General features: G+C 38.2%; 2 protein-coding genes across 3 annotated transcripts; both read right to left on the reverse strand.

Moving 5' to 3' along the window:
• Positions 1–777: 777 nt before the first annotated feature.
• LOC148651483 (uncharacterized) lies at positions 778–8,540 on the reverse strand. Of its 2 annotated transcripts, none has more exons than XM_088601821.1 (4): positions 8,523–8,540; positions 5,911–6,017; positions 3,507–3,623; positions 778–1,431 (listed from the first exon to the last, which is right to left on the reverse strand). In XM_088601821.1, exons 2-4 carry the CDS (start codon positions 5,960–5,962, stop codon positions 1,220–1,222), a joined length of 381 nt encoding a protein of 126 aa, XP_088457947.1. In that variant the 5' UTR covers positions 5,963–6,017; positions 8,523–8,540; the 3' UTR covers positions 778–1,219. The 2 variants fall into 2 exon arrangements, with proteins under 2 accessions (XP_088457947.1, XP_088457946.1); XM_088601820.1 differs by lacking the exon at positions 8,523–8,540 and adding an exon at positions 8,028–8,161.
• Positions 8,541–9,570: 1,030 nt separating this feature from the next.
• Positions 9,571–14,267, reverse strand: LOC148651484 (prostate stem cell antigen-like). Its single transcript, XM_088601824.1, has 3 exons — positions 14,031–14,267; positions 11,647–11,760; positions 9,571–11,186 (listed from the first exon to the last, which is right to left on the reverse strand). Exons 1-3 carry the CDS (start codon positions 14,080–14,082, stop codon positions 10,972–10,974), a joined length of 381 nt encoding a protein of 126 aa, XP_088457950.1. The 5' UTR covers positions 14,083–14,267; the 3' UTR covers positions 9,571–10,971.
• Positions 14,268–14,996: the final 729 nt, after the last annotated feature.

Here is a 14,996-nt window from a genome sequence, read left to right on the forward strand (position 1 = left end):
TGGTTTAATTAGAGGATGCTTATTGGGGATGGGTACCACGTCTCCGTACTAACCAGGGCACCAGGGTTAAAACGCTAGTTGTGTATATGTGTCAATATGTACACATTTTCAGCCGATCAGACTCCTCCCTGTCCCCCACCTTCACTCCTCCTGGTCGTGCCTCCAAGTGATCCTCTGTTAGATTTGGGCACTGGCTGATGTAACGTTAATATTCAAACAAGGACTTTTAAATCAGAAACCGAACTGTCCGAGGGCAACCCTATCCATTTGAAATGATTTCTTCGCTATATGCGTTAATTTTATTTCGTAACGCGGTGTGTTTGAATCCAGCGAATGTTTGCATTTCATAAATTGGGACGGAAGCAAAATGCTAAAGGATTACAGTTACAGTTGTATTGTAAAAGGAGAGCTCAGGATTCAAGTGGTTGCCACCGTCGACGTTTCTAGTGTGTGTGTGTTAGAAAAGATGGGTGTTTAATTTTGAAAAATAAGTTATCCGATTGGGTGTTTCATGTGACAACGTCCCTGAAGTAAAGGCCATGTTAACATCCGCGGAGGGGATCCCGAGTCCAGGAAGGACTTTTGTGTCTGCTGGTTCTCTTCATAGCATCAGTACCTGAAGAGCTGGGAGATGTTAGCAAATTAGTCCAATTAATCCCTGAGCAACTTGATTCAGGTCATTAACTGGAACGAAACACACTCCCTGACCAAGGGAATCTTCATGTACTAATAAACAGGTGAATTGGGGGGAAAAAAGAAAATAATTCAGTCTTGTACTCCAGTTCAGATTTTCAATGTTTTGTTGTCACTTATCATTCATATCAATTTTACAAAGTGTGTTAGTCATCTACTGCTCCTGGTTTTAATCTTTCCACGTTTCTCTTTGTGTAAGCAGTTCATCTAAACATAACATCAGGAATAGGAAATAATAGTTAACATGGTTTATTTTATGAAGCACTCAGAAAAATCTTTTTAACTACAATTAGACAAGCACTTTTCTCTGTTGTACTCAGACATAGTGATGGAATAGAGACAGATAGAGCTGTAGGGTCTTTCAACATCCTGCTGCACAATTGCAGCTATTAATAGATCATCTAATGACTTGTTAATTTACGTGACACAGAATATCATTTTTTTGGCTTCAAATATGGAGTTAAAACAATAGCTCGGGGGTTATCGTACTGCAGGCAGTCTGAGCTCAGGTGCCTGCTCTCTGCTGTCACGTTTTGCTCAGGAGGAACAGTGAGCTCAGGGGCAGGGCCAGCAGCAGAGAGCTGAGCCTGGCAGTGGTGGAGCCATTGGCGTTGCATAGGTTCGTCTGGCAGCAGGTCACCTGGTTGTGGTTCCCAGACGAGTCCACACTGGAACCGGACGCGGCCGCAGAGCAGGTGGTCTTGCTCATGCACGCTTTTACAATGGCCTTGATGTTGCCTACAGACGCAGAGAGAGAGTTTAATCGTGGCAAAACAAAAAAAAAAAGAGAGACAGAAAGTAGTTCTGAAGTTTCGTAGCTTGAAATATCCACTAAAAGTAGTTCAGGTGGGGAGCTGCGTCAGCATGCGTAGGCTGCAAAGGAACAAGTAATAGGTTTATTCCATGCTGAAAAAAAAGAAGAAAGAAAACAACGTTTTGGCTGTGGAGCCTTCTTCAGGTGTGAGAAAGATAAGGCAGTAAGCAAAGGTAATGCTTGTCTTTCTCACACCTGAAGAAGGCTCCACAGCCAAAACGTTGTTTTCTTTCTTCGTTTTTTCAGCATGGAATAAACCTATTACTTGTATATTTACTAGAAGTAGAGTAGAGAGAGAGAGTAGTAGAGTAGAGGAGTTTATTGCCCTATGTACATTGGAATTCTTATTCATGGGACGTATCCTCTCTCTCAGGACATACAGTACAACAGACTGCACCACACAATGTAGCACATCACAAACACAATCAATGACAAGAACAGGAACCATTAATATGTAGTAGTGAAAAAAAAACATGGCAGACCAATGCAAAAAGTGCACATGCAGATGGGCGTAGAGTCTGAGGCATTGCAGTCGGCTGTTGAGGATGCGTACTACAGTGGGATAGAAGCTGTTATTGAGTCTAGTGGTCCGTGCTTCAGTAGTGTGGCACTGCTTGCCAGAGCGCAGGGGGCAGAACAGTTTGTGACCGGGATGGTGGGATGCAAAATGACATTTTATCATCAGTGGGATACTTTTTACCAGGTACTCCAGTAGCAAGGCTCTATCCAGGGGTCGTTCCTCTCAGATTCTTAAACCTTCAATGCAATTGTATTCAGAAAATAAGTAAACCGAATTGAGACTAAATGTATAAACCCTTAATTCTCTCACGTCATTACTTTTACGTGAAGCTGAATGGCCACTCTACTTAGTACTCTGGCTTAACCAGCTGTTGTTTTGTTTTGTTTTCTTTTTCATTTTTGTAATGTGCCAGGCAACTTACAGGAGCAACCATTCAACATTTAATAGTGCAGACACTCTTATTACCCATTAATGTCCAGTCGGTCCTTCATGTTCCGACCACACTATAGTGAACGCAGTTCTAACTGTTAGGAAATTTGAATTCTCGCGTCCAAGTCTCAGTTGAAAAGAGACAAAACTGAATTATCAAGCACGTCAAATGAAAATCCACTAACCAGAGACCAGGCTTTCGGTCAGGGGTCCCCAAATCTGGGCCTGAAGAGGCCTACAGACCTCCAGGGTTTCATTCCAGCTGAGCTTAGTTACCTACCTGAAGCTTTAATTGAATTAATAAGCTGCTTTGCTTGGGATATTTGCAAGTACTTTTTCGCCTCAAGAGTTTGGGATTTGTTTGAAATGCAATGGTTAAAAGGCTGCCTCCAGTAGGGTTAAAATCTGCCAACTGTCACACAGTTCATCCCATTATTAAGTCAATAACAAATTCAATACTGTAACAACTTGGCTGGAACAAAAACCAAGAGGTGTGTTGGTCACCGGGCACAGTATTGGGAATTATTTTTGTAAGGAGATTCAATCAAGAATGTATATCACGTAAATAAATATGGTGGGAATGATATTTGTACATCAGAAATGGTAAGCAGAATATTACTCACACCTCAGATTATTTTGTAACCCTTTGGGACAGCATTTTATCAAAATTTCTCTTAAAGGAAACCATCTCCCCTACAGCTAAAGTGCCGTGTAAATGCATAAACTTTGCTATTGCCGTGCAGTGCTTTATTTTTTAAATCTGTAGATGTTTCTTCTTTATAAACCAGGTGTTTCTGATGTATCGTTCATCATATGTATCATAGATCATCTTAAATATCGCTTATCATCGGCGATCGCTGCACTCGATCCTTGTTATAAAAAACACCTAATAAACAAAGGAGAAGCCAGATTTTTACAAGTTGCTGAGGCTTGGTGTTTGTTACCCAGTTTATAAGCAGGTAAGCAGCATTATTGACATGATTACATCTGGTCATCCTGCAGGAGGAGGAAGACATGTGCACTGTCTACTGATTGGTCTCAGTTTCTCACCTGAAGTGACTACAGTTGTCATGCATGTGTCCAGGGGGGCCTGACAGCTCTGTGTGTTCTTGTTGCAATCTTCATTGGTAGATGTCGATGGACACACATAGCAGTCTAATGCAGCAACTGAGAAAAAGGAAAATGGTGTTTTCATTGACTAGTGCCAGTTACGAGTGAGGCAGTTGTAATAATTATGTACTTTTGTGTAGGTGCACCAAATAAAGACAAAATTCAGATTCTCACTCTTTTTTTTAAACAGTACAATTAATAGGGGTGCTAAAGTCTCTGAAATAAAACCACAAAATAAATTAGCTTATTTGTTATTACAAAATCTGAGACAAATCTGAACAGTGTGTGGTCCATGGCATTTTGCCTCTTCATAATTTTAATGAACGTAATCAGAAGTTACTATGACACTGACTATGAAAATAACCCATTTGTGTTAAATGATTGGGAAACAATTTTTCTCATTTAAAATTTTGTGATTGTAGGTTTCATTCACTTTAAAAGTCAGCTGTACATTGAAAGTGAATTATGATTCAGGGATGTCTACAGTATGTCCAATAATACCACTGTCTTAACCGAAAAAATAAATCAGACAGAAATGTTTTAATGAAAACCCTGATGATTATTTATGCTTTCAGGTTAGCTTTGTTTTGTATTTAATAATTGAGTTTTAACAGTTACGGCTTTCATATTGCAAATTGTTCAAAACATAAGATTTTTAAATCAAGGAAACCTTGACATGGTTAGTTTTACTTTGAAAAAAGGTTGTTGTTGTTTTTTTTTTAAAGTGTAGCTTTAATATATGGTTTCACCTGATGAAAAGTTTGGGTGAATCCGATTGTCTCTATGCTTATTCTGTACCATCTCTCACTCAGATACCATGTAGAGGTATTGTGGTCTACCAGTAGGTGGCAGTGTTTTTCCAGCAATCCTGTGATTGCTGGGCGTGTCACGTTTACTTAATAGTAATGCTGCAAATGCAATGTTTAATTAGTTTAAATGTAATACAATAAAATAATTGGCACTTATTATCGGTAATAAAGAATTATAGAGTCCATAACACTGGAATTACACTTTTTAATGGATTTTTAAATTCCAATTAGATGTATTTCTATAGATTTGCCTTTATAATTTTAAAATTAAAGTTTATTAATTTATTGCTTTCCTTCCCAAAGTATTCTAAAATAACTTTTTCATGTACGAAAATTCCCATTTTATCCACAGTTAAAGTGCAGTATCAACCTGAGTAATTCTGAGTAAACCTGAGGAATTTAGAAATGCATCACTGACTCAATTCAATTATGGGAGAGGTACACCAGATTGAGTTTTCCTCAAATGGAGTTTATCTAAAACTTAAGGGCTAACATCCCTACTCTTCCAAATAGTGCCATGGGATCTTTAAAGACAATTTGGTCAAGAACTCAGTTTAATGGCTCATCCAATGGCTGGTACCTTCTACTGCAAAGTGTCCCTGATCAACGTAGGTCGGTATTGTTTGGAAATATAACCCAAAATATTTTCCCTACACAGATAATACACACAGCAACACAGCAAAATACAGTAATGCAGATTTTTATCATTCACTACGAAAACTCCTCTGTCAAGAATGCTGTTACAAAACCTCTGAGTCAGTGACACTGGATACACCAAGAGTGCATTTGGTGAGGGAGAGGATCCTATTTGCAATAGAATTTAGAATTATATTCTAATTTTGAATGTATTAATTTAGAATATTGTGTACGATTCTGGTCACCACTTTATTGAAAATATATTATTTCTCTGGAATCAGTTAAGAAAAGAGCAACCAGATGCGTTTTGGGACATAAAGGAATGTCCTAAACTGACAGGGCGCGAATCGAACTGAAACTTTCTAGTATAGAGCAGAGAAGACTATGAGGGAAACTGATACCAGTATTCAAAATCCTCAAAAGCACTGACAAAGTCAACCAGGGTTAGCTTCAGAAAATGTCTAGGAAATGCAGGACTGGAGCAAGTTTTCCACCTTTAGATCCAGAAATGGATTGAACTGGCTGCACGCTCAGCTTTCACAGAAATCCCAAGTCAGACTGTGTCACCAACACTGTCCACATAAATATTTACCATCCCAAATGAAATATAAGCTATACACTTAAGGCTGTATGTTATGATTCCTTTCTATTTCTCTTACATACAGTACAATTATGTATTTGATCTGTTTTTTAGATTTATATCATTGTTATTTCCAAAATTCTAAAACAGTCATTAAAAGTAGAGCAAATGAAAAGTAATTTGTCAGAAGCTCAATCCTGATAATTACCATTGAAGAGTCAGAGTTTAAACAGGTAGTTACCAGTACTATATTGTATATAAACATACCGTACAATTAAAGAATACACTACCATAATAGTAGTTCAGTCAGAGAATTTACCTGAAGTGACATCAAGACAAAGAACTAGCAGGGGAACCAGGATAATCTTCATTTTTGGTCTTTCAAGTCCACCAGTGACAGTGCTCCTGCGTGTCTCCTCTGTGCCTCTGTGTACAACAGACTCCACTTACAATTGGAGGATCCACCCATACTGACAGAAAATCTTGTTCTGCTCTCCTTGAGTTCATGTACAGCAGAATCAATACTCAGAAAAATGGAAACTGAAATTAACCCCCCCTCCCAGTTTGGTCAAATTCGGTACATAGCCTTGTGATTTAAAAATCTGGTGTTACAGAGTTTTTTTTTAATCTATCAGCAGATATTGTTCTGAACTGTGTTATTCTATTTTATTTCAGGACTTTAAAACTTGTACAATGTATAGCATTCATACATACTTGCACAACCTGACTTGTAGAAGGGACTCAATAAGAACTGGATTATTATTTTTTAAAACCTGATTAAAGTAACTAAGTCAATGTATTCTGATATTTTACATGCAATAATAACTAAAACATAAAGCATTTTTACATATTTGTGTCATTATTTTACGAACAAATCCCAACCTTTAGCATTTAATGTGTCACTAATACATACAAATTGTCGACTGTTTGTTTATGCAATATGTGGATTTTTACTTTTGAATATTGTGGTTCTCATTCTTTTTTTTCTTTACAATATCTGTAATACACTAAAAATGTTGCAATATGGAGCAATATGTTAGGAATATGTTTTCAGTTTTTCTCAGTGAACGAAATATTTTAGAATGTTACAGAACCTCCACAACAACTGCCTGTCACCAAGCTTATTATTTCTGTTATAAAGGAATGCAGAACACTCCCATCATTGAAACTACTCCACTTCTTCTGTTTATTTTTTTAGGACCAGGTGAAATTGTGATCTCAAATGAAACTCGGAGAAGATAACATGTTTATTTGTGTAATCTTTGTCCGAGTGCTCTGAAATGATATATTGAAATGCTATGAAAATAATGCGGGATTAATCTTACAATAAGAAAAGACACTAGAGGTTACAGCCCACAGTGAAGTACATACTAAATTGAGGCCACATCTCAGGGCTTTTCAGAGCATTCATAAGGAGAGAGAGCCTATTTTTACAGAAAATCCTTTTCAGTTAAATGTGCTAAGCTTTCAGAAGCATGTTGTGTTTAATAGGGTGTCTGGAGTATTATGTGCTCACTGTACTGCATCCTAATAGTTTGATCTACCTCACTGCATTGCACTGGAAGTGTTTTGCTTCCTGTTACACACCAACAACAAAAGCCCTTCTTGTAAAGAAATGTTTCGCCATGTGTTGTGAAGAAGGTTCTTGTGCGTTTTCTGATTCTAGAGCTACAGAATGCTAGATAATTATGGTTTACAAGGTTTATGTTCCTTGAAAACAAGGTGAAATGCATTCGCTCGCTGTTGGCTGTCAGGGCTCCAACACCTCTGCATAGTTGCAAATATTTGTAACATAGACACAGTCAATAAAAATACATTCAGTTCTTACAACTGATACAGTGTAGATATATTCTGTTCCAAATACAAGTCTCCGTATCTGAGAGTTAGCTTCTGGTTCTGTTTCAAGACTGTGGAAAGATCTCCAAATCCAAATTAGAGCTCGCGAGTCATTCAGCCATTAAAACTCAGTCAGTCTTATAACTCCATCCATCCATTTTCTAAAGATTTTATCCAGTACAGGGTTGCCTTAGAGCTACCAGACACACCTAATGACACAAACAAGACTGGCTTATTACAGTGCCCGCCAGAATTATGGGCATCCTTGGTAAAGATGAGCAAAAAAGGCTATGAAAAAATATCTTTGTTGTTTGTCAGCTGGATCTTACACTAAAAATATGAGAGAAATCGAACCTTTCAGTGAGGTAAAATTATTCAAAGAAAAAAAAATCCTTATAAAAGATATAAACTTTTTTTTCAAACATACGGGCACTGTATGTTTGAAAAAAATAAGACTGAATTCACTTCAGAGTCTTAGAAAAAATGAGCATTTGCCACCTCGCAACCCCTGTATATTGTGCTATCCTGGCACTTTTTAAAAAATAAATTAAAAAATCTTTTTTAAAAAAGCACCTGGATAATCCACAAATAATTTCCTACCTGCAACTTCAATGGAACACTTGGTGGGTCTTACACAGCCTGGCGATCCTTGATATCAGAAACAAACTTGTATCACCCTTCACTGCCAGTTTTTGCTGACTTTTTCTAGCACTCACTGCAGAACTGTCCACCTTTGCATAAATATGTCACTGCAAACAGCAACAGTACTTTCAAAGGAAACATTTGCCTGGATATTCAAATTCGTTTCGCAACCAGAAACATCCACTGCTCCGATACTTCTGGTGTCAAATGCCATCATTACTCACATAAATTCATCTTCTTAGTGAAACGCTCACTTTTCTGATCCAGCTGATTGGTAGAGACCTTTCCATCATCCATTAACTAACCTCTTCTTTCAGGTCAGGGTCGCAAGTCCCAGCAAGCAGTGGGCACAAGGCAGGGTGCACCCTGGACAGGATGCCAGTCCAGCGCAGGCCAGACACACAAACACACACACACAGCAGGACCAATTTTCCAAGAACCCAATTGACCTACCTAGTGTTTGGACTGTGGTAGGAAACTAGAGCACCTAGACGAAACCCATGCAAACTCCATGCAGATAGTCCCCCAGGTCCAGAATTGAACCCAGTGCAACAGGGCTGTGAGCTAGCAATGCAGACCACTCTTTTGCTGTGTCACCCACTAACTTTATAACTCTAGCTTTTAAGTTTGTTGATTTACTGTTTTAATCTGTAGACCTGTGTGTTTTGGTTTGTTCTGTTGTATAGCACCCTGATATGATGTCCTGTGAAAGAACTATATAAATAAATACTGAAATGGAACAATTAAAGGTTCATTTCATGCTGATAAGTAGAAAAATAATGTCAGCATGGAATTAACCTGTAGAATCTCCTTTACAGTAAGCAGAGCTCCCCATTCAAAATCTTGAAGCATTCCTTTGTAAGTGTGTGAATTTCCATTTCTTTAATTACACAGAAAATCTAAAAGTTTTTTTTTTCCACAGAGATGTTTTACAGGTACCTGGATAGGCCTTCCAGAAAATATAAGAAAAAGAAAAACATTAAAAATCAAATAATGTTTGTGTATGCATGGAGACAAAAAAAACTAGGTGTTAACTTTTTAATGATTGTGTTGGACAAGAAGTTACAGAGCCTGTTTTTTTCTTATTGTGTTTTGTTCAGTTTATTATATACACACCCAACCGATTAAAACATAAATCGCTGTCTTTTTGTACACTGCTATTGTACGAAATTGTTCATACGAAACTTTACTGCTGCCTAGCAATTTGTATATTGTTCTGGGACATAATATTGATATATTTAAAGACTCAAAGGAATAAAATCATAGGAGATCGTTCAGTCTTAAAAGAGATTTCATAAAACTCCAAACTGATTTGCTTTCCCAATACTTTAAATAAATATCATCACGATGTTAACAGTTACACAAATACATTTGTGAAATGAAAACCTTACAGATGTAGGTGAAATGAGATATTTATTATTGCTAATCTTTTAGGTTTAATTTTATATTTAGTGAAAAGCCATTGAAAAATCAAATGGAAATGATCAAATGTCAACAAACACAACATACCATATTTTTTAATGGTAATAAATATCTTATTGGCACATTTCTTAGGAAGTCAGGAAGTTCTTAATAGCATACTTTAATATTCAGTGACTTGTATTGTTCCGTTTAATTTGCACCCATGTTTAAATTAAGAATTTCCTTGTTGATTTTATTGACAATGATGTCAGCTAAAAATAACAATGATGATGGTTATTAATAATACAACTATTTCACTGAAAACAATTGACCCTTAATTGAAAATGAAGACCGTGAGCACAGAGTAAACGCAAAACTACAGAGTGACAAATGGAGATGGATACCGGTATAATTATTATCTGTATGTCACCGCAGCGACTTGTATAATCAAGGCCAGACACAATGAGAAGCAGTTCCCCTGTTTATTTTTAAAGAAATAATCTATTTTGGACTTTCTCCAACATTTTAATGTGCAAGGTTGTATTTTTATTTTTAGTTAGTGTCATGCATCAGGAAATTTATTGTGTAAATTAAAATTGTGGAACTATGTAAAGGAATGGTGCTCAATGATGTAATATATCAGAATACAGTAGTTTGAAAGAGTATTGCAGTATTAATTAAATCTTAGTATAGTGTAGATGTATTACGGACGCGCCTCGCTGCCATCAAGGAAAAAAATTAATGTGTATCTCGTAATTGCGTGAACATTATCTCATAATTACGAGATGGTACATTACCGCGTACTCAATGTGATAATCACGCTATAGCATAATTTTCACAAAATATCTACATTATCCCTAGTTGGCTTTCATTTTTGAGCGATTGCACGGTGCACTTTGTTGTTTAAGGATAAGTTTTGGTGTCTTTATGTTAATAATTGATTAAACTGAATATTGTAACATTTCATTGTGACTAAACCCTTGTGGACCGTCACTCTGTGCACATTTTGCAGCTGAGCGGAACACTAAGCCCTCAGTCTCAGCTGAGCTCTCGGTCGCTTCTGGGTGCTGTCAATTGCACAGTGCAACAGGTTGTTCACACACGCAGATGATGATTTGTATCTCGTAATTACACCACCAAGTAATATCTCATTAGAACGAGATCATTTGTTCGAAATTACGTGATACACATGATTTTTTTTTTCTTGATGACAGTTTCTGTAGTATTTAACCCATAAAAATTATATTTCAAATAAAAAGGGGATTTAAACGCCAGTGAGTTATTACCACTCTCATATCTTTTGAGAGCACGTCCCCGTCCACACGTCCAGTGGTATTCTGATCGGCCGGTAAATAAAGTGACCAGATTTTCAAGTCAAAATGAGATGAGGCATTCAAAGGGCTTTTATAATGGGGAAAACAGAACCCTTCTAACAAGACGGCAGCGATTCGTGGGCGACCAAGACACCGCCGCTGTCGACCAGCAATCTCCGCTGGTGCTTTCACGCCGCCCCCGTGGTGACCAGCATAAGCAAAACGGAGGGCAGCCCCAGAAGCAGGAGGTTGAGCCTCGTCAGCTCGAAGCCGCTGACGTTACAGAGATTAGTGGAGCAGCAGGTGACTTGCTTGCCGCCAATCACAAGGTTGACGTTGGTGGCCGCGGCGCTGGCGCACGTACCGGCGGTGGAGCACTCCTTCGTGATGTAGTGCAGCCCCACTGCGGAGGGAAGAGGGAGCAGAGGAGAGTCACTTCGCAAGACGCAATAGAGAAAATGAACATTTGTTCGTAGTTGATCTTTTAGGAATCATATAAGATATCGCATTCGGAAAACAAGATCGTCTAATGCTGCTCCCTCCTTGCGTGCTTTTAAGATGGAAGTGCAATTCTCAGCTGCGTTCAAAACGTTCAAATGCCATTGGTATTTGTAAAAATATAACTGGTTGTGCTCAGATTTTTAATGACCTCTGGCAGTGTGACCTCTATTTGTCTGCAGTAACATACCAAACGAAACAAGGGGGACAAATTGATTTTTGAGCTATTTTCGTGTTTCTTTCGTCGAAATAATTCTTGTACTTCTATGTACCCACCTTATATACTACGCTGTATGAACACTGGGGCTAGTAGGGGATTACAGCTTTGTTAACCGGCGTTGCCGCGACATGTTCTTGTTACTTACGGACGTTGGTGACGGTAGTCATGCAGGTGTCTCCCGTGGTACAGTTCTGTGGGCTCTGGTTACATTGCGTGTTGCTCATAGTGGAGCCACACACGTAGCACTGCAGCGCCTCCACTAGAATTCAAATACCGACAGTTACTCAGTGGGTACATCAGCACACCTCTCTTCCCCAAACGTGCATTGCAACCACTTGAAGAAAAAATATTACGGGCGACACCTCCCCCGTTATTATAAAAAGGGCCAGAATACAGAACTTAGGCCTGCTTCAATTTTATACCGGGGTACTAATATAAATAATCACTGATTGCATTTGTATAGAGCTGTTTTAATAGGACTCATGAGATCCACCTGGAGATTTTGAAAGCACACCTAAAAGAGCTAAAATGTTTTTTAAAAAAAGGTGACAGCAAATACTTTCATCCCTTTACTGACTTGGTTTACAACAGAACACTTAATACGCGATTACATTAAGGAGTAAATGTTTCAAAGGCATCATGAAAAACAACCTGTAAGGTTAATACGATGCTAAATGCATAGTTAACATGCAACAGACTAAGGTAATTTGAAATAACAGTGCTGCTCTCTATGTGTAGCAATCAAAGAGTACTGTTTTCGTTTCTTTTACTATCATTGCCAGGTTCTTATTGGTTCAGTTCAAATTTAAAACACCATGTTGTTATCCGCCTTGAACTTGATTGGAAAAATACACGCACCGCTAATTTCCCCGTATTGCAATAGACTGTGTAACGCTGAAAAAAACGACTACGAAGCCCATACATAATCTGGAACGACAACTGAAAACCATACAATACAATAAGGGATTTTGTGCCACCGAGCACGAAACTGGGGTAAATGGGGAATTTCAGAAAGAATATTCCCGGTTGATGTATTCAGTAATGCAGTGCATTTAGTAGTAGTAAGCATTGTTAAATGCCCGTGTGGAACAGAATATAATTCTTTAAATGTTTTATAACGGAACAGCTCACTTTTCTGTCACTGAAGCGCAAAACCCTTCAGCTTCACCTGAAAAAGCGTGGGTATAACTATTTGTTCACCATGGTAATAAGCCTGTTCTTGACCTAACATCTCTATTTTGTATCGCTTAATGCTAATTAACTATAATCAGCTCTTAGTTTGCATTCGTTTTAAGTATCATCAGCATAGTGCTCATTTATAATAATCTACTTTCATAGTAGTAACATCCCAATTAAGTCTTTTAAAAATGATTAAAGATGCAGAGCGGTTCCACAGTCTGGTGCTTCGCCACGGCATTTAGACTTAGTGGGCGCGGGAACCGACTCCTTATATGTAGTCTGGCACCCTAACATCTCAACATTCACCTGGGCTACTTCACCTCCCCCAGCTTTTTAAGTTGCGCATAGGTACCCAGTGCATTTAGTGTCAGCCTGTCAGTTTTTTTTTTTTTGCTTTTCGACCCGTGTTTATTGCCTGTGGAAGCAGCTTGGCCACATTGGTGCAGACCTCGTCAGGTCTCAGAAGCCAGGCCACGCTGGGCCCGTTCAGCAGCGGGATGAAGACGGCCAGAGGCGCTGGTGGACTAGCAGGCGGCACTGTTTCCAACCAGTGTCCCTGGATGGGGACCGGGGGACACTGTGCTGTCGGGGGTGCCGGGAGCCCGAATACTTGGTTATCAAAGATCCAATTTCACGTTTCAGGAGAGTAAACGTATGAACCCCGTTCTCCGGGCCAAATTCCACTCTGGCCTCGCACAATTCCACCTTCCTAAAATTCGCCCTCAATTCGAGTTCGCAATGTCTCACTTTTCCTCTAGAAGTTGCTGAATACTATCAGAGCTAGATGCATATAATATGGTGACCTATATTACATATGTGAAGAGTTTTGGGATAGTTTGAAAGTTACTTTAAGGTGTTTTATTTAATTATTGAATTGCGTCCCTAATATTACAGCAAGGTACCGCAGATTAAAAATTAACAGTAACATTTAATCCAAATACCTCTCCAGCGCCTATCTAAAATTGTAAAATATTCTTGTTTTCAAAATGTTAAGTTCTATGAATAACGATAGAGATTACCACTATGTCCGTCAGCGGACATGTGCCTAGATTTCGTATGTACATCGTTTCAGGGAAAAGTACAATTTTATATAATCTTATAATAGTATTGTAATAGTAATATCGTATCAGTCGTACAATCCACTCATACTAAAATTGTATTTTGCTATACAGGGAAATTCGCTATATCTTTTTTCTGTGTTCACATATTTTGTACTATAGTCTGTTCTCCCTTCTCTTTCAGTGACTTGTACTTTTCCTAATATGTTTTAAACATTCCAACCTACATAAAACCCCTCATTTTTGTTTCCACGAGAATGCTAAAATAACCAATTAAGTAAAAGTACTGTACCTGAAAGGCTGCTCATAGAGACCAGCAAAAGAAATGCTAGACCAGTCTTCATGTTGGGGAATTCTCGAGGATTTCAGAATAGCTGTAACTGTCTAGTCATATACTTACGGATCGCCAGCGTCTTCGCAGTATCTGTCGATTTTTTCCTTAAATACTGATATGTGTTTTGAGTTGTTGCCTAGATAGTGTTAGGTGAATCAGTTCAAAACGTGATATTTGATACGACAGCTCAACAGGTAAGTTGAAAACCTACCAAATCCCCGTACATATAATTAAATCAAAACAAGACCGTAACCATTGTCTTTTTGTTTTTTATTACTCTGTTAATGTTGCAATTATTATAGAATAATGGAGACATTTGCGTCAGCGGATTGGATCATACATTAAAAAATCAGAATTTGAGTTTATCTATCCTCAATATAGTTGTAACAATAATTACATTTCAAAATTGGTTTGGAAACCTTTGTGGCAGAAAAGTCGTGTGGTAGAAAAATCGTGGTTGAAACAATGTACCAGTACCAGTTAACCCAGGTTCATTTTCCTGGTCACATTATGTGTTTTTCTGTTGTACATTATGTGGTAACTGGGGGCTGGAAACAAACTTGTATTGTGTGCAGTGTCCGTGTCAGTGTGAAAGGTTTCTACTGGCTTTGTGAAACAGAAATAGTTCATCCATCGTATTGAGGACACCGGAAATTTATGAGCGCGTTTCATTCCGATCAGAGAGATTAGGGTGGAGGCAGCAATTTACGTCAATATTCTAAAGCAGTCCTGCAAGATAAAATACCAAACGTTTTTTCTCAACAACAAAAAAAGACAGCAAACATTTAAAAAATAGTAATGTAAAAGGTACACCCCAAGATAACCCCATTAATCAGTCCTTCATACGTCTATGGGAATGTTGGATTAATTCTGAATCTTTTTTGTTGTTGCTTGTTTTAGACCATTTATTTATTCCTTAAAAAG

Source organism: Lepisosteus platostomus, chromosome 12, assembly GCF_059453375.1.
Source record: "Lepisosteus platostomus isolate fLepPlt1 chromosome 12, fLepPlt1.hap1, whole genome shotgun sequence".
Classification (NCBI taxonomy): Eukaryota; Metazoa; Chordata; class Actinopteri; order Semionotiformes; family Lepisosteidae; genus Lepisosteus; species Lepisosteus platostomus.

Bases quoted from the DNA above. Each gene is read 5' to 3' on its own strand.
- LOC148651483 (XM_088601821.1), bottom strand. From the start codon at position 5,962: ATGAAGATTATCCTGGTTCCCCTGCTAGTTCTTTGTCTTGATGTCACT. The intron at 3,624-5,910 runs GTAAATTCTCTG...CCTTTTTCTCAG, and splicing joins TTGTCTTGATGTCACTTCAG to TTGCTGCATTAGACTGCTAT. The intron at 1,432-3,506 runs GTGAGAAACTGA...CTGCGTCTGTAG, and splicing joins GACAACTGTAGTCACTTCAG to GCAACATCAAGGCCATTGTA.
- LOC148651484 (XM_088601824.1), bottom strand. From the start codon at position 14,082: ATGAAGACTGGTCTAGCATTTCTTTTGCTGGTCTCTATGAGCAGCCTT. The intron at 11,761-14,030 runs GTACAGTACTTT...TTTGAATTCTAG, and splicing joins CTCTATGAGCAGCCTTTCAG to TGGAGGCGCTGCAGTGCTAC. The intron at 11,187-11,646 runs GTAAGTAACAAG...TTCCCTCCGCAG, and splicing joins GACTACCGTCACCAACGTCC to TGGGGCTGCACTACATCACG.